We start from the raw sequence: 27,646 nt of genomic DNA, 5'->3' as shown, positions 1-27,646 counted from the left end.
GGACTCGTGTCACTGTAGGGACCTAAACTGAGGTCCCAATGGGTACAAAAGCTTATAAATCATAGAGAATGAGTTCGTTTGAAAATGTAAAAATGCAGAAAGTTTTGTGTGATGGGTAGGTTTTGGGGCAGTGTAGGGGGACAGAATATATGGTTTGTACAGCATAAAAACCATTACATCTATGCTGAGTCCCCAGAAAGATAGTGAACCAGACATGAGTGTACGTATGCAAGTGTGTGTGTATGTGTGTGTGTGTGGAGGGGGGGATGGGCTGAGCTGATAAGGGCTGCCTGCAGCATTACTACTGTGTGTGTGTGTGTGTGTGTGTGTGTGTGTGTGTGTGTGTGTGTGTGTGTGGAGAGGGTCTCTCACACTCTGTGTGTGTGTCACCTTGTCTCTTGTTTTTTTTTCATAATTTAACCCTTTCATACCATAGGCTATCTACCACAAATATCTATCACTTTATTGTGAAAAATAAGTAAAAAACTAAAACATATATTATATCTTGAATTAAATACTGGTCTTCTGAACTTACAAAATTTTAAGCTGCAAAAAATACATTTGCACATAATTGAAAGTGATATCCTAATACTTTTAATTGTTTTCTATAACATGGGCTTTAAAGAAGGTCATGTGCTGTGTTTGCAAAGATCACGTATGACACCTCTTTAAACTAATTATTTATTGATAGAATTCAAATGGATTAAAAAAAAAAAATTCACATGATTTTATAAAAGTGGCTGTTTATAATAAACTTCCATAAATTATATGCACGCATATTACTCTTACCTGACACTGATATTAAAATCATTGTTACGGTCTCTGTGATTTGGCTTAATTTATTTTTAAGAGAAGTGTAAGGATAATACAACATCAGCATTTGGACAGTATTCTGCACTCATTTTGAAATTGACATTTGACATCATCTGACATAAAATTAAAGAATAAAATGTAATTGATCTCAGAGATGTGAGTGTTGTGGTTCCTGGTCATAGCAGCACCAGTTGCTGCAGTTAATGAGGTGAATTCAAATGACTTTGACATAGTCCCATTATTTATTTTTTCCCATATTAAATGCCTATTGCCTGCTGTGCACAGTTAAGCTGATGCCACCGGGGTGGCGGTGCCCCCGGCTTGGGCCCGTCATCGCTGCTCGCAGCTTTAATTATACTTGAATTATATCGTCGTATTTTTGTCTTTGAAGGTGTACATGTGGGAAGTGCAGTTGTGCACGTGTGTTTGTGTGTTTACGCGTGGTTTGTGTAGACCGTAAGCGGACTAAAAAAAACACAGACATTTGAAGCAGTCTCACTCACCCTTCTAACGTTGGGACTGCTCCATCCTTCAGCATTAGGCGATTGGGAAAATGCGGCGTCGAGCTGGGCCTTGTTTATGAAACAGTCGGCATCGAAATGCAGCGAACAGATATAAACATTCGCGCAACTCAGTTGCTGATCCGGAAAAGCAAATTACATCCACTGTTGCCTTAACGCGGGGTTTTGGAGAATCTGTGCAGGACTGTCTTGGTCTGGCAACCAAAAACGCACTTTTTTGGTGACATTATGTGCTATGTGTAATTGTCACCTGTCCAGCATACAAACCAGCGCTTTGATGGGCGTAGGCTGTTGCTTTCGCTCTCTCCCTCGCTCTCTCTCACGCGCTTCCGGTAGAATTGTCCGTAAGGCCCATACAAGGAAATTCCGCCCCCACTAACGTCAAAGGGGACGCATGATCTCAAAAAACTTGCCGAAACTTATGACTAACCGGAAGTAGTATTTTTGACAAAGAAATACTCCCATCAAACGTCCACCTTAACTTTTGAAACTTTGTCTATGTTTAGTATGGGATTCCAAGTCTTTAACAGTGTAAAAAGATCAGTATGCATGAAACAGCATTTCACCCCCCCTTTAAACATTTCACCAGAATTGCATGAATAAAATATTTGTCACTGTATTCTGGTTTTGTTTTATGTTCATGTTTGATGTTATGTTCATGTTTCCTGGTTTGTCATGTGATTCCATTGTGCCTTCATGTGATCATGTCATGTGCTTCCTTAGCCTCTTGTGTCATGCTGTCATTGGTTCATTGTCTTGAATGTTCACAGGTGTGTCTTGTTTAGTCATTAGTCCTTGTTGTTCAAGGCGCCGTCCACACGGAGACGCGGTCAGCTGTATACGTATACATTTTGTACCGTATCAGCGGTTCGTCCACGCGGATCCGGCATTTTGGAAGCATGAAAACGATATTTTTTGAAACTGGGTCCCAAAGTGGATAAATCTGAAAACGACAAGCTTCCCATTTCGTGAGTACAGCCAATCCGTATATTTTGCGAAATGGTGATGTCATCTCACTACATCCAGCACGGTGAAAGAGAAACTGGGCATGCGCACATCAATATCGCGTCATTTAATTACCGTATTTGCATTATTTTAAGGGTAGGTTTAGGGTTGAGGTAGGTGTAGCCATTAATAAAACATCTGTTAAGTACCAGATGTATTTATTGTTATTTTATTGTGAGATTTTCCCACGCCTCCAAACACTGCTATCCGCTTGTTAAGTCGTGATGTAAGGAACGCCGTTTCTGGGTCCAAGCCTCAACTCATTTCACTTGAGAATGCCATTGATGCCCGTTTATGAGCGCTATTTATTCATATTGAACATCAAACGTTTAAATTAAAAACATTTTTTAAATACTTACAGTCTACACAACAGTCTCTGTGCTCACAGCGTCACATACATTAATATTTTAACGATTTAAAAAAAAATGAATCACTGTCTCGCCATCTGGAATTTTGGTATGGAGAAAAAGGTTATAATTATAGCTTTTTTTGTAGTATTACACCACATTGTGTGTGTATATTAGCACCGTTTGTAGTTTTTCTTGTGGTATAAGAGCGTTTGGACCCAGAAGCGCTGCCGCGTGGCGTCAGCCTTAACAACCGTATACCCCTTCTAGCCACAACATTTCTTCTCTGTTTTTAGTGTATTTTAGAGCATTTTGAGTCGGTTTCGGGGATCTTGTGTGGACGCAGATATTTTTTGAAACAAAGGGAAAAAAAAGATTGGATTGGAAAAGCTCTGGCTGCGTGTGGACGGGGCCTAAGCCCTCATGTTTACCTTGTTCCCAAAACAGCCCTGAACTGCTGTGCCATGGACTGTTCTACCATATGTTCCCAGGTAAGTGACCCACACGCACCCGGCCATCCACGTGATGTAAAACAAAACATGATTCATCAGACCAGGCCACCTACTTTCATTGCTCCATGGTCCGGTTATAATGCTCATGTGCCCACTGTTGGCGCTTTTGGCAGTGGACAGGGGTCAGCATGGGCACCCTGACCCTGAGCAGCCTGATGCAGCTCCATACACAACAACCATACGCAACAAACTGCAATACACTGTGTATTCTGACACCTTTCTATCAGAACCAGCATTAATATCTTGAGCAATTTGAGCTACAGTACCTCGTCTGTTTGATCGGACAACACGGGTTAACCTTCGCTCCCTTGGTACATCAGTGAGCCTTGGCCACCCATGACCTTGACATTGGTTCACCACTGTTCCTTCCTTGGACCACTTTTGATAGATACAGACCACTGCAGATTGGGAACACCCCACAAGAGCTGCAGCTTTGGAGATGCTCTGACCCAGTTGTTTAGCCTTCACAATTTGGCACTTGTCAAACTCGCTTAAATCCTTACCCTTGCCCATTTTTCCTGCTTCTAACACATCAACTTTGAGGACAAAATGTTCACTTGCTGCCTAATATGTCTCACCAACTAACAGGTGCCATGAAAAGATAAGTGTTATTCACTTCACCTGTTAATAATGTTATGCTTGGTCGATGTATATAATCTAAAGCAATTGCTTATACTTTCACAGAAGCGTTTATAGTTCACATTCATTTAGTGAACTCACAAAATGCACTGCTGCACCAGAAAGAGTTACATTAAATAGACAATTTATGCCTTTTGTGTTCCCTTTCCTTATTTGGGTGACAATGCGTGACTGGAATTAAAAAGTGCACAAATAATTGTGATCAGGCAAATGTAATATTCATGACTTGCATTGTCTGTATGTAGGCATGTGTGCAAATATGCTTTAAAAATAGTACCTGGTCTTCCATCAGTAGAATAAGCCTTGTCACAACGATGTTCACTGCATTCCCCAGGCTAGAATCCTGGAACAGTTTGGCAACCTGACCTCCAGGGAAACAAGATAAAACCAGTCTTAAAAACAAGCCAATTGTCTGTTTTTAGATCTTTCTAATCCTGCTGTTTACTGTAAAGATGGACAATTTACATACTATATAGCCAGTACTAACTGCTGCTCTGGGGCCGTGAGGTAATCCCTTCATTGAACACATTCCACAGGTGTTAAACTATTTGTAAAAATGCCACAAATTGCCCATGGGGATTATAAATTGGAGAGAGAAATATGGATTTGCAGAGTGACAGAAGACAGTTACTTTGAGCCAATACAAATGACCTAGATAGGTCAAACATCCTCTGAAGATTCACTTAAGTCTGTGGTATATCATTACAGACTTCATTTTACAATCTTACTAAGTAACTTGTGAAGAGTTTAGCAGAATGTCTGAGCTGCTTTCTTCCATACAAGTAAAGCTTATGAAAACCAGGGACAGTCAAATAAGCACCACAAATGTACCCTGAAAGAAGTTCATCCAACTTGTGTGCTGTATTTCTAGTACTCTGAAGCCATGTGATTGGTTTATGAGGAACAGACTGAAATTTGGACACTAATACAAATTCTGATATAAAAATATATAACTAAAATATAAAACTGATATAAAAACTCATTTTGGGTTCCATACAGTTTTCATAACATAAGGGTGAGTAAACAATGCCAGGAATCACATTTTTGTATCCTTAAAGCACACAAACAAGGAGAGTTGAAGCTTACAATATTCATGACGGCCAAAATGTACTGCTCGATATCGCGACGGCCGTGATAGCTGACCATCATCTTGTCGGCAACCACCAGGGTTTCGACGTAGCGTTCTCGGCTGACAGAGCGCTTCAGTGGTAACTGGCCCCGTCCCATCTGGTTAGGTGAGGGCTTTATCGTTCTCTGCCACCATCCATAGCTCTTACCGGGCTTTTCGTCTGAAGAGGAACAATGAGCAAAACTTTGTACCTGCACAGTATTTTGTTAACCATGTTATTGCCCTTTTTTCAGTACTTCTAGCATAACTTTAAACTCTGAATGAGCTTGCAATGGATTGATTACTTTCAAAAAGGTACTTACGTTAACCTTTATAAAATGAACTGTAAGTATACTTTTTTGTAAAGTATACTTAAGTAATGTTCAAATATATTTAAGTATACATTATTTTGTAGTATTTTGTACTAATATCATTGTACTATAAATAAACTTTTTAATTCTGCTTGGGAATAGTAATGGGAAGTTTGGATAATTATACTGACTTGGATATTTTGAATCTCGTTCAGCAAAATGAACAAATCTTTTTTCCAAGTAATTTCGTTCATTTCAGCAGAATATAATTAAAATGTGACAATGTTAAATTTTCCAACACATGTAGTACTTTTGAAATTAAAAATAAACTATAAGCTAATGGCTAAACTTTGAGAAGGTAATAAATTGCTTAGCCGGGTCTTCAGGCTATGTATGCAGTCTGTTAGTTCACCTCACCTTCCGATCTAAATGGTTCTTTTTTTTTTTTTTTGTCACTTCACATTTAATCACATCTGTTCCCCGGAAAGATTAGTTCAACTCTGGTGTCTTTGGGTTTGGGCCGTTAGTTCCGCCATGTCTGATCTGGGCCTTGTCCTGCCTTGTGTGCACATGTGGGTTTTGTGATGCCGAGCATGTGCTCCTGTCATTAGTCAGATAACAAGGGGGAGGGATCTGACAGTGTTTATTGGCCCCACCTGGTTTCCCTGATTCCCTTTTGATTTCTTCCTTTTTGATTTTATAAACTCCTTGTGTTTGTCAGTCTAGGTCGGATCGTTGTTATGTCTGCGTCTTCCGGTTCCCCATGATTTCCCTGTTGGTATGTTTTTGAGTTATGTTTGATTATGTATTTTGCCCCCTCGTGGGTTTTGTTTTATATTTGTTTCTTTTTGTAAATAAATCACCTTTCCTTGCACTTGAGTCCTCACACCATTTTCCTATGTGTTTGTGACGTGACACATATGCAATGTCCAGAAACAGAAATTATTCATTCATCTTTCGAGTCTCCTGGTACGAGTCTCGTTCTTTTGTCACGTAACTGCTTCTCAGTACAGTGTCTTGCAACATATACAATATTACATTCGTATTATTGACTGCATATTTTAATATATTTATTATTATAAAAATATCAGAAAATTTGTGCAATGAACATTTATGTTATGCCTCTCCATTCTGACCAACTCAATGTGTCTGGTCTTCATAGGAAAATCAATTATTATACTAACTAAACAAACAAACAAAAAAAGAAAAATATACACACTTCAGGGTTGCCAACTCACGCATTTGGCTTGAGACATGCTTTCAGGCTCTGTGTCACGCTCTCACTCTGCCCAACTTAATGTCACGCCAAATTGCCAAACCTGCTTTTGATATTAATCAATATTTTTTTATTTCTTTTTATTACGTTTTAATGCGAAATTCAAACAATAAATAGCGTTTTGGTGCTAATGTGGCATTATAAAGTCAGCCATATTTACAGGATCGTTTTATTATGAAGAGATTCATTTTATTCTTGTATTTACTCCCTCAGGTATTCCTTACTAATTGGTTACACTCATACTCATTGATGGTCAAATTGACCATACACCGTAACTATTTTCAATTAAATAAGTGTTCTATATTTTAGTTCAATAATATTTTGAAGATATCTTTTGGTACTAAATACTATTTGTGCAATAATTATAGTCAATTAATGAACACTTAAAATATATTTCTTCTAATATTTTTATTATTTTTATTAAAATTTGTGTAGTAATTAAGGTTAAAATAGAGAATTCCAGTTCAAAGAGGCAAATTAGAGTCATTTTGTGGCTAAAAAATAATAATGTTAATTTGTAATGCCATTACCCAGTAGGTCCCTTATGGCTCTTTACTAAATATACATGTATCTAATCTAGTTGCTCAAAAAAGTATTGCAGTCTTGCATTTTAATATTTATGTAGATATGATCAAACACTAGATTTCTTTAAATGTGAAATTTAAAAACATTAATAACTTGCATCCTAATATTTTTAAAACTAATGATACTTATATCACTAATGATACTTATATCATATAAGCACACGCAAGTGAATATTAATGAATGAAAGCACATATAATTTGACCCAAGAAACGTTTAAAATAGTGCTAAGACAAACTAGTTTTTAATTATTATGTACAGTAAGCTATATACTACATATAAATTAATACTAATTTATTAATTCAAGATCGAAATAGATATCTCACTCCATCCTGAACTTAAAAGTTGGCAACCCTTGCAACCCTGACACTTGCTTGTATGAAAGGCTGTAAATTAACTAATTTCTGTATCCAACACGGCTATTGCATCACGTAATAAAAGAACTGGACTCGTACCGGAAGACTCAAGACTAGGAAAACAAATAATTTTAGGTTTTGCATTCAGCCAATGGGGACTTGAACGAACGACTCAAACCAAAGACTCAAGAGATGAACTAAACTTTTCTGTTTTTGGTGACTGCAAAAGCCTTGCCTATGGGGCTGGGACTTGATGAACGAATGACTATAAGAGGTGAACTAATCAATTCTGTTTCCTGTAACAATATATGGGATGTTGCGCATTAGTCAACACAAAATGATCTAATCTCGGAGTCAACTCGTTCCCGAGTCATTTAAGATTTGTTCAAAATTAACAGATCACTCATGAACCACACCACTACTTTAGTACATAAAAAGTATACATTTAAGTGTACTTAGAAGTAAACTTTAACTAGTTTACAACTACTTTTCTCATTTGTACTTTAAGTACAAGGGAAATTAAAAGTATATTAGTAGACTACTATTTTAATACTTGTAGTTTCAGTTTTATTATAGCATTATTTATTGAATATACTATACTTTTCTGTCGGTACAAGTCAAGTATGCTTGTGCAAATTTAAGTATTTTTCTGAGAAGTACATGTGCATTTCTGAGAAGTATATAAAAAGTAGACTGAAAGTATACTTTCTTATTTTAGTTTAAAAGAAGTGTACTAATAGAACACTTCAAAACACTTCAGAACACTTCAAAAAACGTTTTTCGTAAGGGAAGTTAGGTTGGTTTATCAATAAACCAGTGTCCCAAATAAGTTAGCTCTTTAAAGTTGCATGACAGAAAGAAAGCTATATTTATTGGAGGACCTAGGGGTGAGTAAATAATCCAAAAAAATACATTTTGGGGTGAACCATTTCTTTAAACCATAGCCCTTCCTTACAATGGCCTGCAAGCTTGCATTAAGATCTGGGCTCATCTAAAAAACAACTGATAGATAGAACTGCTCTATTTTTCAATAAGTTGTTTTACTCTAATGTACATCACGATACAGGTGAAAAAAATATGTCGCTACTGCTGTTACAATGCAACTTTAGTGTCAGGGGAAAAAACGGGATACCATACATACTGAAAAGCACCATAAAATGGTTTGGTGAAATTTCTTTCAAGAGGTTGCTGATGTATAAAATACATCTTCATGGTTTTTAATCATTCTTACCAATGACTCCACAGGACTGGTCCATGTTCTGGTATCTCAGAGAGGACCGTTTGTACACTACATGTGGGCGCCCTTCTCTGCCATCCTCATTAGTGAAGTTTTTTGCAGAAACCAGGGGTTCGATGAGGTACTCCTCACCTCCAGCTACAATAACCCCTTGCTGAAAAAGCCCAGAAACCATAGATTAGCACTTACTTTTACTCAAAATTACCATTAAGTGTCTGACATTTATATTTATGAAGTGGCTATGCATGGATATGAAAGAACAAATCAGTTGGCCCCACTGCTCAATCAGAGTTTACAATCTAGATGCACAAGAAGATCATCAAATCATCTCATCATTAGTCTTCTCTCTAAAATAATGAGCTAGTGCTGGGCTAATAATCCTGGATGAAATGGGAACTCATGGCAGAAGGCCAAAGGATCTTAGCATGTTTCGTTGTTTCCTCTCATCTCTCTCAGTCACACTTTTTAAGTCCACATAATCCTGTAATGTGCTTAGTGATGCCTTTATGGACACACTGAGCATTCCCTTATGAATTGTGTCATGCTACTCTGATCACTAATAATGGTATCCTTAATTTTTCCCGCCTTCATGAGCAAGCTTAATCCTCCATTGTATTTACTTGTGTTGGTGCACACACAATTTAATCAAACTGCATACATTATCGACCAGGCTGGTCATTTATTAGCACCTGCCAGGTAGTAGAATAACCCAATGCTACAGGAACTATATATAATGGCACTCAAAGAATTAACACTATACTCAAAGGGTCTGGATAAACAAGCACTGGTCTTGACTTTGTAATCTGTTTACGCAGGTGTATTACCAGCTCATGCAAGTAATGAGCATGCTTCAACATGCTGCTTGAAACTAAATCCATCATTATGCTCCAAAACACCTGTTTTTGGAGCTGAGCTTTGCACCAGCTGGGAGAGACAGACTTTACCAACAGCTGCTAATTTCAGATCTACAGGAGTGTCCCGACAACTCACCCAAGTGTAGAAAGAAAGAGATTACATTGTATAATACATTGTTACGTTAACAAAGAATTATCCTTATGGATATCTGAGTCTCATTTGAAGTCAATGTTTAACAAAATGATAAAGCCATTTAAAGGAATATTCTGTGATTAATAACAAAACAAAAAATTCACTTGTCCCTCCTTTTTTTTACATTGAGACACTTAAAATAAACGCTAAAGTACTTACTGTTTCAAAAGCATAGAAACAAGACTTAAAAATATGCATGTTTTTAGTTTGGAAAAAATACTCGCTAACCTTTTCTATGTGAAGTTCATTAAGTTTGGGGTTAGCAAGGTTTTAAATTATTATTTTTATTCCGCAAGGACACATTAGATTGATAAAAACTGAAAGTAAATACATTTATAATGTCACAAAATATCTCTACTTCAAATAAATGCTGTTCTTTTGAACACTTCCAATAAAATATTAATATATCTCAAAAATTAAATGCAGCCTTGGTGAGCAAGAGGCTTCTTTTAAAAACAAAAATCTTAAGGACCTGAGCTTTTTTTTAAGAAAACGTATTCTTCCATCTTTTCCTAGAAAAGTACAGTGGAGCTCACCAGGCCGTTACAGTTGCTAAGAGCCACAGAACTAGAGTGAGGCTGGTGCTGCAGGTGACCAACATAGTGGCAGTTGGGCAAGTATGGGTGACTCCAAGCCAAGTGTCCCCTCTTCCAGTATTCCACACGGAACTGTCGCGAAAGCAGTCCTCCCTGCAGCGTGAGGTTGAGCAGAAGGTCAGCACTTGACGTGGAGAGCTGATAGTACAGCTGCGGGTCTGGAACGTTCTGCGTTTCCGTGCTACGCCGGTGTCGGCCATTCCTGTGAGAAGTCTCCTCTTCCGATAATGTCTCCCCATGAGGCCCCACACGCACTGGGATGGCGATCTCATACTGGCCCAAGCTGGACAGAAACTCAGCTGTGGAAACAAAAACAAAACATTGCATGAGATTGATGGATGGAAGGTCAGTTACGTTTATACAGTCCCCACAATAAGCAATTAAATGTGCACAGAATCTTTCAAATTTTTTCATTTGTAAATATACACTACCATTCAAAAGTTTGGGTGAAAGAAAGAGATTACAAAAAAAGAGATTGTATAATTTATAATATTTGATTCAAAATATAGTTTAAAAAAAAAGTAATATTGTGAAATAATTTTCTTGTTTTAATTTTTATGTAGTTCATTCATGTGTCAAAAATTGCCATCATTTTTAGCAGTTATTATTTCAATCTTCAGTGCCACATGATGTTTCAAAAAAATGTGATCCTCAATAAACATTTTGTATTATTATAACATTTTGAAAACAGTTGTGCTGCTTAATATTTTTGTGGAGAAAGAACAGCATTTATATAAAATAACTTGGTAACATTACAATCAATTAATGTGTCCTTGCTGAATAAAATATTTTAAAAATATCAATTAAAAAAACAAAAACGTACTGACCCTAAACTTTTTAATAGAAGTGTGTATTATAGTAAAATATATTAAAACATTTAAATGTACAGTCACATGGATAATGGCTCCAATCATATCCGTAGTACCGCCTACAAAGCAGTTTTATTTTAGTTTAAAAGTGCAGTAAGCTATAAGGCACCAAAAGAAACATGCCCCTACCCAAAAGGATCTGACAATCTTTTTTTAAGCTGGAGCCAACAGCTTCGCATAAAAATTTCTTGGCCTCCAGAATATTTTGTTGTATGAATATCTGAACATACAATATATCAAAAGAAAGAGCAGAGCCTTTACTAGCTTTATGAATCCTTTTGTTTTTGTCAAAGACTTTGTCTAGATTGAATATCGAAGCATAAATCGACACCCCTAAAGCTTGCACAGTCCTATACCTTTTCATGGGTTGATGGTATATTGGTAACATTAGGCAGTTTTGATTTATATGCTGTTGAATGTTTTATGATCACGTTAGCTTAAATGTGCGTAAGCAATCTTCTTCACTAGTTTTTGGATCCTACATTTAATTTTGTACTATTTCTGAAAATGTGTAACTGCGCCCCCTACTGTATAACGATGAAAACATGGATTGCCAGAATGGCGGGGAAGTATTGTGTCATAAATGATGGAAAAATCTAATGAATTGCAGGGAAACAGTTAAAAAACAAAAACTCAGATCAACAATACATATGAAAACAATCAATTTGAGGCAGATCACTATACACTGGATCAGCTGGGGCCCATTCAGAGAGCCTCTGGATTTTATTCAGTTGCAGTCATGTACTCTGACCGTGTCAATTGGCGAACAAAAGAGTTCACAGTGAAACTATTGAGTAGACCACAGAGAAGAAACACAAGCTAGCAGCCCAAAGGCCAAGGGCTGCCTGTTGCTATGGAAATCCTGAAATTGTATACTTCCTGTACCCGACAGCGAGCATGGAGATTAATTATCCAAATTTGGCATTTGAAAAACTGCACCCAAAGGGCGGAGACTGCCAAAGAGACAAACATCCTGAAACCAAACCAAACTCATTGAAACATTCAGATACTCTGTGTGAAGAAGCACACCAGGATCAGTGTCCTTAATGTGAAACAAGATTTGTTCCATTGGTTTGTTTACGCCATCCTGCCAGTTCAAACACTGAGCAGGAGCGACAGCAATGACTCTTTTGTTTGGGTTCAGAGGCATGAAGATGAGACTTGTTCATGACCTTGAGTTAGCTTGTCTTACTACTTTCCATAATCTCTCAAAGCTCTAAAAATACATCAGCAAACGCACCATTTGACTTATATTAAATGTGCCATTGTGTACAATGGCAAGAGATGGACAAGTAACCTTATAATATACGGCCCATTTAATTAAGCCATAAGGAAGGAAAGAGAGCTCAACCAAGTGCTGAAAATATAAAAGATCGCCTATTTCCCTACTAACAGCAGTTATTCAGACTGGGCCGCTCAATAAGACTGTATAATTACTGAAAATGCAGCTGCTTCTGAGACCCACATGTGTTTTCATTGGGTTTTTAAAACGTGCAGACTCAAAATCATCATTGGACCAACAGAACAGCTCAACAGATGAGGTTCTTCGTTTTGATTACGTTTAAGGTCACTGCTGGCCTTATACACCCTGCGTTGCTGTCTGGGTTTACATTGGTGGAGTGGTTCGGTAGTAAAACAACTGAAAAGTTGCATGGTTCAGGATTACTTTTATGTTTAAACATGCTAAATAACATGCTACTTTCTAAATTTACATTATAAGACATGACTTATTTCTTTCAATGAGTGTTACTTTCTAATAGTTACAGTCAAGTAGGTCTAGTATGTATGACAACGTGTCTACAAAAAAACGGAATGACGTTACAAAACTAGACTATCAGTGTATTCAGTCGTTAAAGTAAACATTTTTAAATACCAGTATTATTAATTGGCATATAACAATGATGTAACGTATACATGCATGGATTTAGCCCCAAGTTGCTCCAGAGGGGTCACTGACTGTGTACTTTAAGTCACTATGACAAGTGTCTGCAAATTTAGGTAAAGTATAAAGATGTGTTTTACACAATTGTACAGTCGGAAATAGCTATATAATATGAGGATACGCAATGCTGTAGACTTTATGTGAACAAGACACTGACACTGCAAATATGCAAATATATACATTAACCCAGGGTTTAGGAATGTACAGTGTGAAACGTCAGCTTGTGAATACCCAGAATTAATTGTTAACCCTGGGTCAATTTTGAGCTGTTTAAAGTGAAGAAAGATAATCAAGGATTCAGTTTACCTGTGTTTAAAAGACCCAGGGCTAACTATTTCAAGTGTAAAAAAAATACAATAAGGTATTTCAGCCTCTCTCTATAACATGAATCCAGACAGTCACAGTAACAGGAGCCAGGGGCACAGCTGGGTCTTATGTCAAAGCATGAAAGTGGAGCTCAAACTGTACAACACGCCCAGCCCTCTGACCGCCATCAACCGGCGCTATCTTAAATAAACACAAGGCCCACAATTGATGGAAGGGTATTCCCTGCTCTTACACCTACAGCGAGCACTGATCAACCAGAGCCTTTGATGTGTCTTTAATCTCAACGAGGAACCAGAGGAGGAGGATGCCTGTGTTACTTCCCCATAAACTCCCTTACCATAGACAGAGACCCATTAAAAGTATAAAGACTTCACTTATGATTCAAATAAACCACCGTCAGGAGCCGCCCATGGTTTGAAAGTTTATTTTAGAAGGTTAAGGAGAACAACCTTTAATTAGGACCGTGCGGGAAAACTGAAGTGAACCCCTTTTTTTAACCATAGTTTTTCTGTGGAAACCGGGCTGGAGAAAGAGACAGAGAAATAGAGGCGTCTATCCACCTTTCCCAGATGTGCAACAGCTGTATCAAGTCAGCGAGTGCACCCAGACTTGTGGAAGAGAAAACTCTTCCTTCTGCCAGTCTGAGAAGTCAGTCTTTCTTGAACAGGGGCCCTGTCAGCGACTCAAAACCCTTCCATATCCTGTTTGTGTATCGTCTGCCATGCTGCTATTTGGACTGCAAGATTAAAATATATTCTTGCGGTGTCTGGTCCCAGCATGTGGCGAGATTATACATAAACTCAGTGCTCTGCTTTAATGACTGTATGCTACTTGATGTAACACTAATTATGGAAGGGCAAAATGCATTATATTAAGCTATTCAAAAGCCAAAAAATGTAAAGGTTAACATCATCTAGGTCTGAAAATTTGTCCCATACGGCTTTTAAATAAACAGACAGAATCTCAGCTCACGCACTTGCCCAGAACTGGACCAGACGACAAAAATGAAGTCAAACCCACATGCTTGAAATTTTTCTTATTATGTAACATGAATAAGGTCTAAATCTTATATATTTGAAATGACTTAACAGGATTAGTGCGCAGCAAGAATGTACATTTTGAAGTCAGATGTCTAAAAGGGAGGCTCATGTGAGTTCTGTCAGAGAGATAACTGGGTCACTAATCGTATGAAAAGAGAAAGTGATCAGTTTCATGGAAAGATGGGTCATAGAGTCTGGCTGGCTCTTGTGATGGCTAACTGACGTTTGCAGTGCATCTGTTCCTGGTTGTCTAAATGCTTTGTTACTGCTCAAGGCTCGAGGCTAGCAATCCATTTCGTTTTACAGCTTTGATGATCTGCCATGGCTGCCTCCATTCTACGATGTGAAACTAAAGGTTTCTCAGGTAAAATCTAGCACAAGGTAAATTTACATGCACTTTCAAAAGTCAGACTAACGTAATAATGTCTTTTTCAGATATCATGTTTTAAGATATTGCTAATTATGTAATATTGCTAATAATGTTGAATAGTGGTTGATTTAAATTAACAAAACAGACAGACTACTAATAGACTAACAGACTAATAGTTAGTTTAACTAACTTTTAAAGATAACCCTTTTCAACATTGATAATTAAAAAAAAAGGTTTAAAGAGCAGCAAATCAGCATTTTAAGCCCAATTTGGATGGTGATTGTTTCTCATGGGAACGTAAGGCATTTTCAACATTTACAGGAGCTAATCAGTGATTTTATTGCCATTCATATCCAGAATGTCAGTGTTTTTCTTCTGCCACCTGCGTAAAAATCCCCAGCCGATTTACCTACTTTTTTTTTGACAAACACCAAGGTTGTGTGGTAATTTTCCACATCTAAGTTAACAAGAAAAGATTGATTCAAAATTCGCTGTTTAAATCCTTTTTGACCACTGCTAAGCACGGAATGATAACTTTTGAGCTTTGCTGTAATTTGCATACATTTTAAAGATTTACACTTTTATTACTGAAATGCTGGAAAGTATTTACAAGAACAATATATCAACACTGCTCCAACACAGCAAGTGAGAGCTGTAAAGAACAAAAAGGAGAAAGAGAAGAAAATCAACTAAACATTTGAAATGGGCCGTTATTATGGTAGCAATTAGCTACATTACAAATATAAACCAAGCAGATTTATGTTAAACTCATGTAAATAACAGTCTGCGTTAACTTGTTACGCTAGCTTGCACATTTAACAGTAATAACATTTCATAATATAACTGTTTTTAGTACTGCGCTGTATTTGATCAAAGGGACTTTTCAAAAAATGATATTGACCCAAAATTTTCAACAGTAGTGTTTTCAAGAAGCAAGTAGCCACTATAATACAAACATACACACTTTAATTAGGCATGCACCAACCATTCATTTTCATGGCTGATTCCGAATATTTTTTTAACAAGCAATTTTTTTCCTTTAAGCAAATTATCTGTTGTTTATTTGCTCTATAATAGACCTTAAACAAAAAATATAGCCATTTGAAATTAGAGGAAACCAGTGAATATCATCAAAATCCAAAGGCAGATGCTACACATATATAGCATGAGCAGTTGTTTTTTATTTCAATTAGTTTGCATAATTTCAAGATTTAAAGCAAAAACTGAATGGTGTGACTTTAGATTTATGAAATTATGCTAATAAGACACCCCTGTACTAAACAAACAGTGCAGGCTGAATGAAAATGCAAATTCACTCTCTGACAGTAGGTGGCGTTTATGAAACCCTCACTTACTGCTATACACAAAGCAGCACTGCATTATTAAAACTGGCATTATACGTAGGTAAGAGGGGAAAAAATGTTCGGGCATAACTCCTCTACAGATCGATTCCAGACCGACCTTCCCAACGTAAACATTTTGTGGGCGGGGCTAAGTTCGGCTGGCATCCAGGTTAAGACTTCCACACAAATTTTGGGAAATTATTTGCCGTTTGTGCGCCAGTCCGAAATAGAGAATGGACAAAATAACATGAAAATAATTGTGTTATTGTGTTTGGAGCAAAATGGTCCAGTTCCAATTCATGCCCAGTCGATCAATGCATCTCCAACTTTAATGGCAACAAACGATAACTAAAAACGAATACTTACTGTTCACACCTTTACGGCCGTTTCACACCGCAAGCGTGAGCGGCGCGTGAGCAGCACGTATTTTTTTCGGCGCCCATGTTAATCAATGAGTGCATTCACACCGGGAGCAGGAGCAGCACGTGAGCGTCAAGCAGGAGCGTCGCGTGAGCAGCAGTGAAGCGGGGGTTTCGGCTGCAAGCCTATTTTTGCTGCGCTGCTGACGCTTCTGACGCTCAATTAAAGTAAAAGCACACTTTGAAAGGACAAAATAAATGGGATTTCACACAAAAAGTGCCTAAAATGCACACAGGAAGCACGTGTAGTGTATTTGAACAATAACTGGAGTATATCAGAGAAGAAAACGAAGACTAAAAAATATCTGTGGAAGATTTTTGCAATTTAAACTTGTTTTAATTATTCAGTTTGGGTGAAAGTATGGTTATGATTATAAAAAATAAAGTAAACTAGCCAGAAAATATAACAAACTTTCGTTTAGTTTAGTATTTAATATTCAGACAGGTAGGATCGGTCTGCAGCTGCAGTCACGGTGTAAAGCGAAAGTACACTTTTGATGGACAAAGTAAATATCACAAAAGCGCTCAAAATGCACACAAGAAGCACATGTGGTGTTTTAACAATAACTGGAGTATGTCATTAAAGAAAACGAAGAATAACAATCATCTGTAGAAGATTTACCCATTTAAACTTGTTTTAATTATTCAGTTTGGGTGAAAGTATTATAAAAAGTAAAGTAAACTACCCAGAAAATATAATAATTTATTTTAGTTTAGTATTTAATACTCAGGAATAGGCTCTATCATTGTGGGAGCCGCTGCTGTGACGCTGCACCAACGCTTCCAGTGTGAATACACTTACGCTTCTGCAGCTGCAGTCACGGTGTAGTTACGCTGAGGTGCTGCTCAAGCGCTGCTCACGCTTGCGGTGTGAAACAGGCGTTACACCTTTACTTAAAATTCATCACAATAAACAATTAAGAATCTTACCTTGAGACTGAGCAAAATCCTCAGGACTCCAATTCTCTGCCACTCCACTGGCAACCATGGCGATGATGCCAACGCAGGTCAAACTCCTCCACACCGTTTCCATGGTTACTACAGCAAGCTTCAGTGCAGTGCCCAGCCCTCTGTCCCAACATGTCTTCTGCCCTCTTACGGCCCCACGCTCACCAAAGTGACGCACAGAATTCCGGAGCCATGGCGGTTTCACTTCTACGTGGATCCTGACGCTTCGCCTCTCAGAGTCGGAGGTAGAGGACGGGCAGTTCTAAGATGTGTACAACTGGGGATCATCAATAAGAGCCTCCCTATTGAGAAAAAAAACATGTTAGATAGATGCGAAAGGAAAGAAAGGGGTAGTCCCTCAGCTAAACGGTTTCTCTCTGACCGGACAAACATGCTGGCTTGGGAGACTTGTTGTTTGCACCATGTCGCTGGAGCTAATCAATCATTCCTCCTTTTACATCCAGGAGGAAGAAAAAAACCTGCATTCTAACCTGGAGGGCCACTGTTTCTCTTCACTCTGTCCCTCACCGGAAGAGTGCAGAAGAAAGGAAAGCATTGTGGGGTCAGGAGGGCAAGCTGACGTCGGAGGCAGGCTATAAAACAAAAAGTCTCAGTTTGAGAAATGCCACAAGTGGGACTTGTGTGGCACCACTATTCCTAATGGGATACATTGAGGCTTTGTTTGGAATTAACATACTGCATAATGAATACTGGAGTACATACTGTGTGTGTACTGCCTACTATTATGTAGTATGCAAGTGTGAGCATACACACAATACAGACACATAAGCCGCGTTTCCACTGCAGGAACTTTCCCCAGGAACTAGGAACTTTGGGGTGGTACTCGGTGTATTTCGACCGCAGGGTCTAAATGAAGTTCCGGGTAAATATTTCCCCTTCCAAACGGCTCTGCTCGCGAGGTAGTACTTTTTCAAAGCTCGGGAAATTTCGGGGGTGGGACTTGGGTGCTGAACGTGCTGATTGGTTGAGCTCACCCAGCATTTTATTTCAACTGGCATTTTTTTTTTTGCGAGGTTTGTTTTGTGTTCAGTAAATATCAGTCTCGTTCCTTGTCTAATGGCGCGCATTCGTCTCAGCCATCTCACGGTCAATGTCCGTAGAGCTGATAATAACATAAATCTAGCTTTACAAGCTTTCAGAATACTCTTTAGGATCAGTGCTCTTATTCGTTTTGTTAATTTTAGTTTAGCTCTTTAGTAAACCAATACATAACCAGCAAACGCAGCACAGCTTGAATATCCTTCATACTTGTTATTGTTGCAGACAGTGTTGCGCAAAAATGATTACTATCGTCACTGACTGGGAGGAGTAGTTGCGCGCAGTGCTACATCACCGGACTAATTTGCCTAATCTTCACTGTACTTTATACCGCAGTGGAAACGCATACAGTAGCAGGTCTGGGGGGGGAAAGGTCCAGAAAAAAAAAATCCCTTTACAAATTGTTCCGGGTAATTTCGGTGGAAACAGGGCTTTAGTTGTCACTTCACGTGGTCATTATGTTACATGTTAAACACTGTAACATTTAGTTACAACAAGTTGTTTAGCAGATGATTCTATCCAAAACATTCAATTTATGAACTGAAATTCATAGTAAATCATTAAGAAAATGTCACATGTATTGCATTATGGGATAGCAGCATATTCCTTGCGTCGGTATTTGATTGTGTACTGGACTTTCAAGCATATAGACAATTTGCATACTTTGTGCAGCATTCATAATGCATACTTCGTATGATTACAATGCTATTTCAAACCCAGCAACACACAAGATTAAATCACACTCAGCAATGTGATCAACAACATTAACAAAAGCTATTCTACCTCTTCCTCGCCCCACTTCCTTTTTTCACTATTCATCCCTCACTCCTTGCTTTCTGGGAAGTGGTAGAAAGAAATGCCACAAGCCCTGATGGGTGAAGAGAAACCAAGTGCAGACAAAGGTAATCAAGAACAGATGGGAAATGATTTGGCAACATAAGGACACAAGTTGCCTGCTGATGAAAAAAAGGATGAACTCAAACTCAAGAAAGAGAGGGAAAAAAAGTTTAGAGGGGTTAAAAGAGAAGGAAAGGGAGACAATTTGGGAAAGGGTGAAATAAAGAAAATTAAAGTCGCACACTCATTTGTCCATCAAGGATAACTATTCCTGACCATTGCAAAAAAAAAAAAAGACAAGGGCAAAAGTAGGGTGTCTGTGTGTGAGGGAGTTGTCTAATTTCTATGGAAAAACTGTTTTGGAAAGCTATTTGAAACCACTGTGCGAATCATCCAAGATTTCTGTTGCCTCAAAATAAGTCATGTTAAACTGCCCGACAATATTCTACATACCTCCTCCATTAAAAAAAAAAACACTTAAAAAAAAATAGTGGCAACAAATAGGTCAGGACCCAAAAGTGGCCTCAGAGGCTGATGCTGGTTTTAAGTTCCCCTCATTTCCTATGAACTGCATTGAAACAGCTTAAAGTTCAGCAAGTAATCTTAAAACACTAAGAGGTCTTTGTCCCCTACAATAGTGATGAACTACATGCCCCTCTGTTCTGCACACCCTTTCAAGCCTCCAGGCATTTTACTGTTATTTCCTGCTTGGCAAAAGCCTCTTTACTTACATTACCTCTTGTTAGAGTCTTGTTTTATTGAGAAGTTACTAGATTGAGATTGTGGTTTTCATTAAAACATTGTCTTATCTTAATCTTGGCAAAAAAGGGCTACGTTTTGTTCCTCCATGTTCTTCATTTGTGTGTCGCAAACTACGCTGCTTTGAGCTTTGCCAGCCAGGCATTTTTGATAATTTTCAAAAAACTTTCATGGCCCCCCAAAAATATTTAGTTGTATGTCTGAACATGTAATATATCAGAAAGAACAGATCCTATGCTTTCAAACTAAAACATTTTAATCTAGTGTGGCAAGCAGGGTGAGGCAGAGAGCCGTGAAACAGAGCGAGGATGGTCACCTGCGAGCCACACCAGTCTTCAGTCCCACAGAGGAGCTACGGAAAGATAAAAGGAGGAGTGACAATGGTGGAAGACAAGATAGGACCAGCCCTGGGCTTTATGTTGTTGTTTTGTTTTAGTGTATGCAGCAGTTTTTCTGAAACCATGAAGGAAGGAGGGACACGCTGACGGAGAGTCCTAGAATTACTTGCTGGGGGGATGGGGGAACTCACTGCCATCCGCTCTTCCATCCTCATCCTTCCATCTCCTTTAAAGGAACACACCAACTTTTTGTGACTTTAGCTTATTCACTGAATCCCTCAGAGTTAGATAAGTCCATACATATTCTCATCTCTGTGCATGTCATAACTGTCTGACGCACCTATCACTAGCCTAGCTTAGCACAAAGACTGGAGATAAACGGCTCTAGCTAGCCTACTGCTCAATAAGTAACAAAATAACGCCAACATTTTCCTATTTAGATGTTGTGATGCATAATAATCCAGGAACTTTACTGCAGTACCATGGGTGCAGCAGGCCCAATGATATTACGCAGTGCCTGAAAATAGTCCCCAGCACGCTCTCTGTGCAAGCAGGTTGCCATGTTGGTTCTGTTGACAGAAGTTGGCATATTTCCAGTCTTTGTGCTAAGCTAGGCTAACGGTGGGTGCATCAGACAGAGTTATGGCCCGCACGATGAGAAAGATACGTCTATACATACCAATCTCTGGGGATATGGTGAATAAGCTAAAGTCCCAAAAAGTTGGCTTGTTCTTTTAAAGGGGTACTTCAACACTGGGAAGATGAATCTGTATTTAAAAAGGGTCATAAAAAAAAAAAAAAAAAAAAAAGGGTCATTAAAGGGGGGGTGAAACACTCAGTTTCAGTCAATCTCATGTCAATCTTGAGTACCTATAGAGTAGTATTGCATCCTTTATATCTCCGAAAAGTCTTTAGTTTTATTATATTTACAAAAGAAATATGGGCTATACCGAGTCTTTCCGGAAAATAACGAGTGGCTGGAGGCGTATCGTGTGGGCGGAGCTAAAGAATGACGTCCTCAAGCGTGGAGAAGAAAACGCTGCCCAGATTCAACTAATACAGATATGATCCAGAATCAGATCCGGAAGCTGAAATAAATTGGACAGGAGAAGCAACAACATCAGGAAGTCCGTCTCTGTATGTACTGTATTAAGTGGCCTGTCAACATTTGTGTGTGTTTACTCGCAGTTTATGAGGACACGATTCGGTTTATGGACTTTTGTATGCGACTAAACCTTAGCAGTAGCAAGAAAAACGGTTTTGCACGTAGAACAACAATGGAGTAACCGTTAGCGCATTTGAATGACGAAGCACGCTTTGTGAGAATGCTAGGTTTATGTTTGTGTGGTTTTACAATTAACAAACTGACACCTATAGTGGTCAGCTAAACAAATGTATTTAAACACACACCCTTCTGGGAGAAGAGCCCGTACGGCCCATACAAGGACCTTCCGCTCTATCGACGTCAAGCCGACCCATACTCGGAAAAAACTCTCCGAAACTTGTGAGAAACAGGAAGGAGTATTATTGACAAAGAAATACTCCATCAAACGTCCAACATTAGTTTTTGAAACTTTGTCTATGTTTAGGATGGGAATCCAAGTCTTTAACAGTGTAAAAAGCTCAATATGCATGAAACAGCATTCCCCCCCCCCCCCCCCTTAATGTAGTAGAAATGTGAAATTATTTTTGAATTTGGTGCCTTCTAGACTGAGAAAAGACAGAAAATGTATTTGTGTCTCATGGGAATAGAAGACAACAATTCCCAGAATGCGTCGCTGCCCTACGATGCCACTCCCAAAAGCCACCGCTACTATTACAAGATAATTTGCCCACTGCGTTCATTTTCATAAAATCAGTTCAGTTAGAGAACACACACTACAATTAAAAACTGAACGTGTGTGTTCAATATAATAAGTGAGTCACCACGCGAGTGTCACAACACAAACACTGCAGGAGTCAGATTATATTTACCGTCATGAATGAGCTGAATGAGCTCTCAGGATGAAAGCTGAGTTCATGCCTTTGGGAGCTTAAATTTTATAGCAATTAATTTAAGAAGTTGAAACTTACTTTACTCTGCATAGCTCCCTTTACATGAATGCCTGCAGCTGCGAGCTGAGCTGTGAGTGCGATCTCCCACCCCTCCATGCGCGGGTTGAAAACATGCGGAAATGGCTCCCTCTGCTGGCTGTAGTCTTTAGCCTTTGGCCAAAAATTCCTCCGATGACGCAAATATCGTCAATTTGCGACATCGGAGGAATTTTTTTTTTTTGTATAATTTTCAGAAGATGCATAATAGTTCCCTCTACTGCCTAACGGTGGAAAAAATGGATTGGCATAAAATTGTCAATGGCAGGGAAGAGCTGTGTCATAAGTGTGTCATAACATATTTTAAAGGGGGGGTGAAACACTCAGTTTCAGTCAATCTCATGTCAATCTTGAGTACCTATAGAGTAGTATTGCATCCTTCATATCTCCGAAAAGTCTTTAGTTTTATCATATTTATAAAAGAAATATGGGCTGTACCGAGTCTTTCCGGAAAAAACCGAGCGCCTGGAGGCGTATCGTGTGGGCGGAGCTAAAGAATGACAAGCGCGCAAAGCGGTGACGTCCTCAAGCGTGGAGAAACCCATCTATCTCAGCTAATACAGATAATGATCCACAATCAAATCTGAGGCTGAAATAAATTGAGTCTCTGTGGTATGTACTGTATTTAGGGGCCTTTGTGTGCAGTTTATGAGGACATGATTCGGTTTATGGACTATGTGACTAGACCTTAGAGGTAGCAAGCAAAACGGTTTTGCACGTCAGAGTCAGAATAGTGTAACGTTATACAGAACAACAATGGAGTAACCGTTAGCGCATTTGAATGACGAAGCACGCGATCGTATCGTTTACTGATGTTTACTCATGCGACGGTAGCCAATAGCAGAGACATTTGAAGTTGATTTACTCACCGGCATCTTCCAAAGCAGGACCGCTCTGTCAAAAACACACTTCTTTGGTATGATTTGGTGAAGTACTGTGACAGCAGTGACCGTGGAAATCCACTTTGCGACGCGACTGAAGCGATGCCTTGAAGCTTCCCGTCATTTCTGCGTTCAAATCGGTTCAAATGCAGCGCTGCCTTCCCGGAATGCTGTGCTGAAGCGTTGAAGTCGCTCGACGTCACCCATAGGAATAAAGTGGAGCGTGGCGCGACATAAGTGTTCACGGATGACTGGATCTGCACCTGAGAGACTGTTTACAGCGTGCATTTCCTCTCTCTCCCTCTAGTCACGCGCGCGCGCACCCTTCCGGGAGAAGAGCCCGTACAGCCCATACAAGGACCTTCCGCTCTATTTAACGTCAAGTAGACCCATACTCGAAAAAAACTCGCCGAAACTTGTGAGAAACTGGAAGGAGTATTTTTAACACAGAAATACTCCATCAAACGTCCAACATTAGTTTTTGAAACTTTGTCTATGTTTAGGATGGGAATCCAAGTCTTTAAAGGTGTAAAAAGCTCAGTATGCATGAAACAGCATTTCAGCCCCCTTTTAAGTGAATCAAAAACCTACATTGCATCTAATCCGATTCCCAAGTGAATAACTCTAATGAGTTGGTTCTTCTTAATTAAACAAATTTGTTTAACCAATTAAAAGAAACCTTAATGGAGTCGGTAATAGAACTATAAAAAAAAAAAAAAACATTAAAAGAAATAGGAATCATTCAGGTCCCATCCTTTAGTCACACTCAAAAACAATAAAACAGAAATTGTGTAAAGGGAGAAATAATTAAACTTTTCCAGCGAATGATTCACTTGTCCATCTGTTTTGTGATTGAAAAAAAAAACAGCCACAAGCAGAAGAAGGAGCTCAAGCCACAGAAAGATACGACCCTCCTGAAGATATATCTCCTCCAAAAAATTCAGCTGTGGCCTTGAAGGAGTTGAACTTCATAATTGGCTACTCTTGGGGGCAAATCAAAAACGAGAAGCATCTGAAAGCAACAGATGGCGTGTCAACATGTACTAAACGTGACATGAAATTTCAGTAAGGGCCTTGTAATCTGTTAGTGCAGACATGAGGTACGAGAACGTGTGTGATCTGAGACGGCAAGAAGCATTTTGTGCTGTCAGACTACACCAGCGGAGACGGGGAGCCATCAGGCACGAGTAAGACTCCGATAATTAAACCCACATGACAGACTGAATGTAAAGCGCTCTCTCCAATGGAGAAATCGTTGGTCTCAATCCTCTCTGGAAACTAGGCAGCCTCTCTTCATCTCCATTTGGATGACATGCAAGGAGAAAGTCTCCTCACTTAAGCTTGACACTGCACTGTAACAATATTAAAGAGCTGCAGACCACTGGCCTCCACAAAAACTGTCTTACCCACTGACAACAAGACTTTATTAACACAAACCAGAGGATTCAAACTGGGAAAGACCCAAAAAACTAAAAATTGGTGTATCACACTTCTCAATTCATTTTCCTCTGGCTCTTTAAAATAAACAAAGCACAAACAAAGGAATTAAAATCATGATCACTGATGCACTGTCAGCAGAAATGACTTATGTAACAACCGGTAATGAACTCTGAATCCATCAACGGAGACTATAATGTGAGAGCTATTCATGACCGGCTGTGGAGCATGAACATTTTAGTCAGCTTGCAAAACCTCAAACTCCTAAACTAGCCAGATTTTACCGCAAGAACCCTATAAACACTTTCAGTTTTTTTCTGAAAAATAAACTAGATTATTTATTTTATGACAGCTATCACCTAAAAAACGAGACTCTTCAGTTTTCTTATGATGTTCATGATGTTCACCAGCAGAGGGTGGTAGTCTAGTTCAGTCTTTTAGAGGTCACAGATCTGCAAATATGATCATCCATCCTCATGCCAGGGACCCTCATACTAAAATTTAAAGGCAGCTATATATTTTCATGTATAAAGACACAATTTCTTGTTTAAGGGTACAACTTATACTCTGACAAAATACAAGTCATATTATAAATATGTGTAAAATATTATTTAGAATAGATTTAATTTCTATTACATCATTGATTTTAACAGATTTATTTTATTTGCTTTTCTATTAAATGATTTACTTTTTTCATATTTAACCTAATTCTTTTCCAGCTCCTGGAGGATCAGCGTGGGTTCTAACCTTTAGACCAATGTATTTCCATGATTTTCTATAACTTTTCCAGTTGTTCATGATTAAGCCTTTTCCAAAACCAAAAGAGAAATTTCAAACCAATGAAATATAACTGCAATATTTATACTCACTAAAACATTAATTTCAGTGCCTTTTCAAGCCCTGGAAACTTTTTTTTATTTTTTATTATCTAATATTTACAGATATTCCATGAGCGTGGGAAACCTGGAGCAGTTCCTTTGGATAGTTCTTATGGATACATTTGATATCAAAGTCTAGACTTCAGTAGCTATACAGCAAGCTTACAGAGCTCTCTCTGCCAAATGTAGATGCGGACAGACAGGCATGGAGTCGTGCCAGGAGAAGTGCACGCTCTACCTCAGCAGTTCCCAAACCTGTTCCTGGAGCCCACCCAACAGTACACATATTGGATGTCTCGTCTGACACACCCTTTTCAACTCTTGGAGCCTCTACTAACGAACTGATGAGTTGAATCAGGTGCATTTGATTAGGGAGCCGTCCAAAATTTGTATTGTTGGGGGGCCTCCAGGAACAGAGTTGGGAACCACTGCTCTACCTGACAGGGAGCAGGTCTCCTAGGGGTCCTCGTTGCCAACTTACGCATTCAAACTACATAATTTATCCAGCTTTTAAACGTCCATGTCCAGAATAAGCCAAATGGTGCAACATTATGCTTGTATAATAACCATATATTTCAAGAGGGAGACTTTTGCTCTGTAGTTCTTCATTTTTTGTCTACCAGTCATTTCATTTGATAGCAGCTGTAATCAGGCATTACTGGAAATATTACAAGAGCAGACAACTTATTAAATCGCCTAGGGAACTGGACGCCTTCCTCAGAGGCTCCTGGCAAACCCTTCGACTCTGCACCCCACAGACAAAGAGAGATATTTCTGCTTTCTGCTAGAGTGATCACCAGCAGGTCTGACAGCGCTGCTGCTGCCTCCATCATTTTAGTTTCACTGTATCTGTGTTATAAACTGACAGCAGAACAGACATGCATATGTATCACTGAAAGTTTTGCGTTCAAATAAGAATGATAACCATGCACGGAAACAATGTATGCATTTGCACGTTTTGACATAATAAAAGTACAAATTTGACAACGACCTTACCGTCTAGTAGTGCAGGAACGGGCAATTTGGTGACCCTGAGATTTACCGACCTCCGTCTGGTCTGTCGTCTTCCTTTAGCACAGGGTACTTCTCTGCCACATACTGAGATGAGCCGGTGGACTGTGCTCTGGTGCTGCGTGGTTTCTCTGCTTCCTTCAGTCCAACGCTGACGAGAGGAACTGAGTTCGGACTGCGCTTTGGTGATGTCCGATTCGCGAACGAATAGTTCTTTTGAACAGGTTCATTTTAGTGACTCAATTGAGCCGATTCGCACGCGGTAGGAGAGACCGCGCTGTCTAAAACTTCCTGAAGTAACCGTCTTCAAAATATACCTATTATCTACTATTTCATTTTGAACATTTTAAATAAAATTGGTGAACTTAGCGAGGACCTATACTAAAAAAAGAGAAAAAATACAGTAAACCATAGGCCTACATTAAAAGTGCTGAAAGAGACTTTTAAGGAATGAATATGTAGCATATGAATCACATAACCAAATATTTCTTTATGTAGAAATAACCAAATTTATACATAAACATATCGATCTTCATACCCTCAACCCCATTTAATTCTGAACATTTAATTTAGGAATTATGTCTAAACAAGAAATAAAACAATTATGCATACAAATTAGCCTCTTAATGTTAAGTAATGGCTAAATTAAATTGAAGTTCGGTTCTCCGTGTCGCCGCGGTACGATTCTTGATTTGGCCAATCAGAAGACTCTTTTGAGGCGCGACTGGCACGTTCCAGGACCGTTGA

The 27,646-nt window shown here is 38.8% G+C and overlaps 1 protein-coding gene across 2 annotated transcripts in view; it reads right to left on the bottom strand.

Moving 5' to 3' along the window:
- Positions 1 to 27,076, bottom strand: part of adamts10 (ADAM metallopeptidase with thrombospondin type 1 motif, 10) — a 79,564-nt gene extending 52,488 nt beyond the window's left edge. Inside the window, exons 1-6 of one of the 2 annotated variants that reach the window (XM_067413957.1) lie at positions 26,880 to 27,076; positions 17,591 to 17,910; positions 10,291 to 10,649; positions 8,702 to 8,861; positions 4,924 to 5,126; positions 4,115 to 4,198 (exon numbers count right to left, since the gene is read on the bottom strand). In XM_067413957.1, the coding sequence (XP_067270058.1) occupies positions 4,115 to 4,198; positions 4,924 to 5,126; positions 8,702 to 8,861; positions 10,291 to 10,649; positions 17,591 to 17,693 (909 nt within the window). In that variant the 5' untranslated portion in view covers positions 17,694 to 17,910; positions 26,880 to 27,076. The remainder of the gene's footprint in view (positions 1 to 4,114; positions 4,199 to 4,923; positions 5,127 to 8,701; positions 8,862 to 10,290; positions 10,650 to 17,590; positions 17,911 to 26,879) is intronic. The other variant, XM_067413956.1, reaches the window with a different exon arrangement.
- Between the last annotated feature and the right edge of the window lie 570 nt (positions 27,077 to 27,646).

The sequence above is a fragment of the Pseudorasbora parva genome, chromosome 13 (genome assembly GCF_024679245.1).
Source record: "Pseudorasbora parva isolate DD20220531a chromosome 13, ASM2467924v1, whole genome shotgun sequence".
In the NCBI taxonomy this organism is placed as follows: Eukaryota; Metazoa; Chordata; class Actinopteri; order Cypriniformes; family Gobionidae; genus Pseudorasbora; species Pseudorasbora parva.
This window is presented reverse-complemented; position numbering and strand designations above follow the sequence as displayed.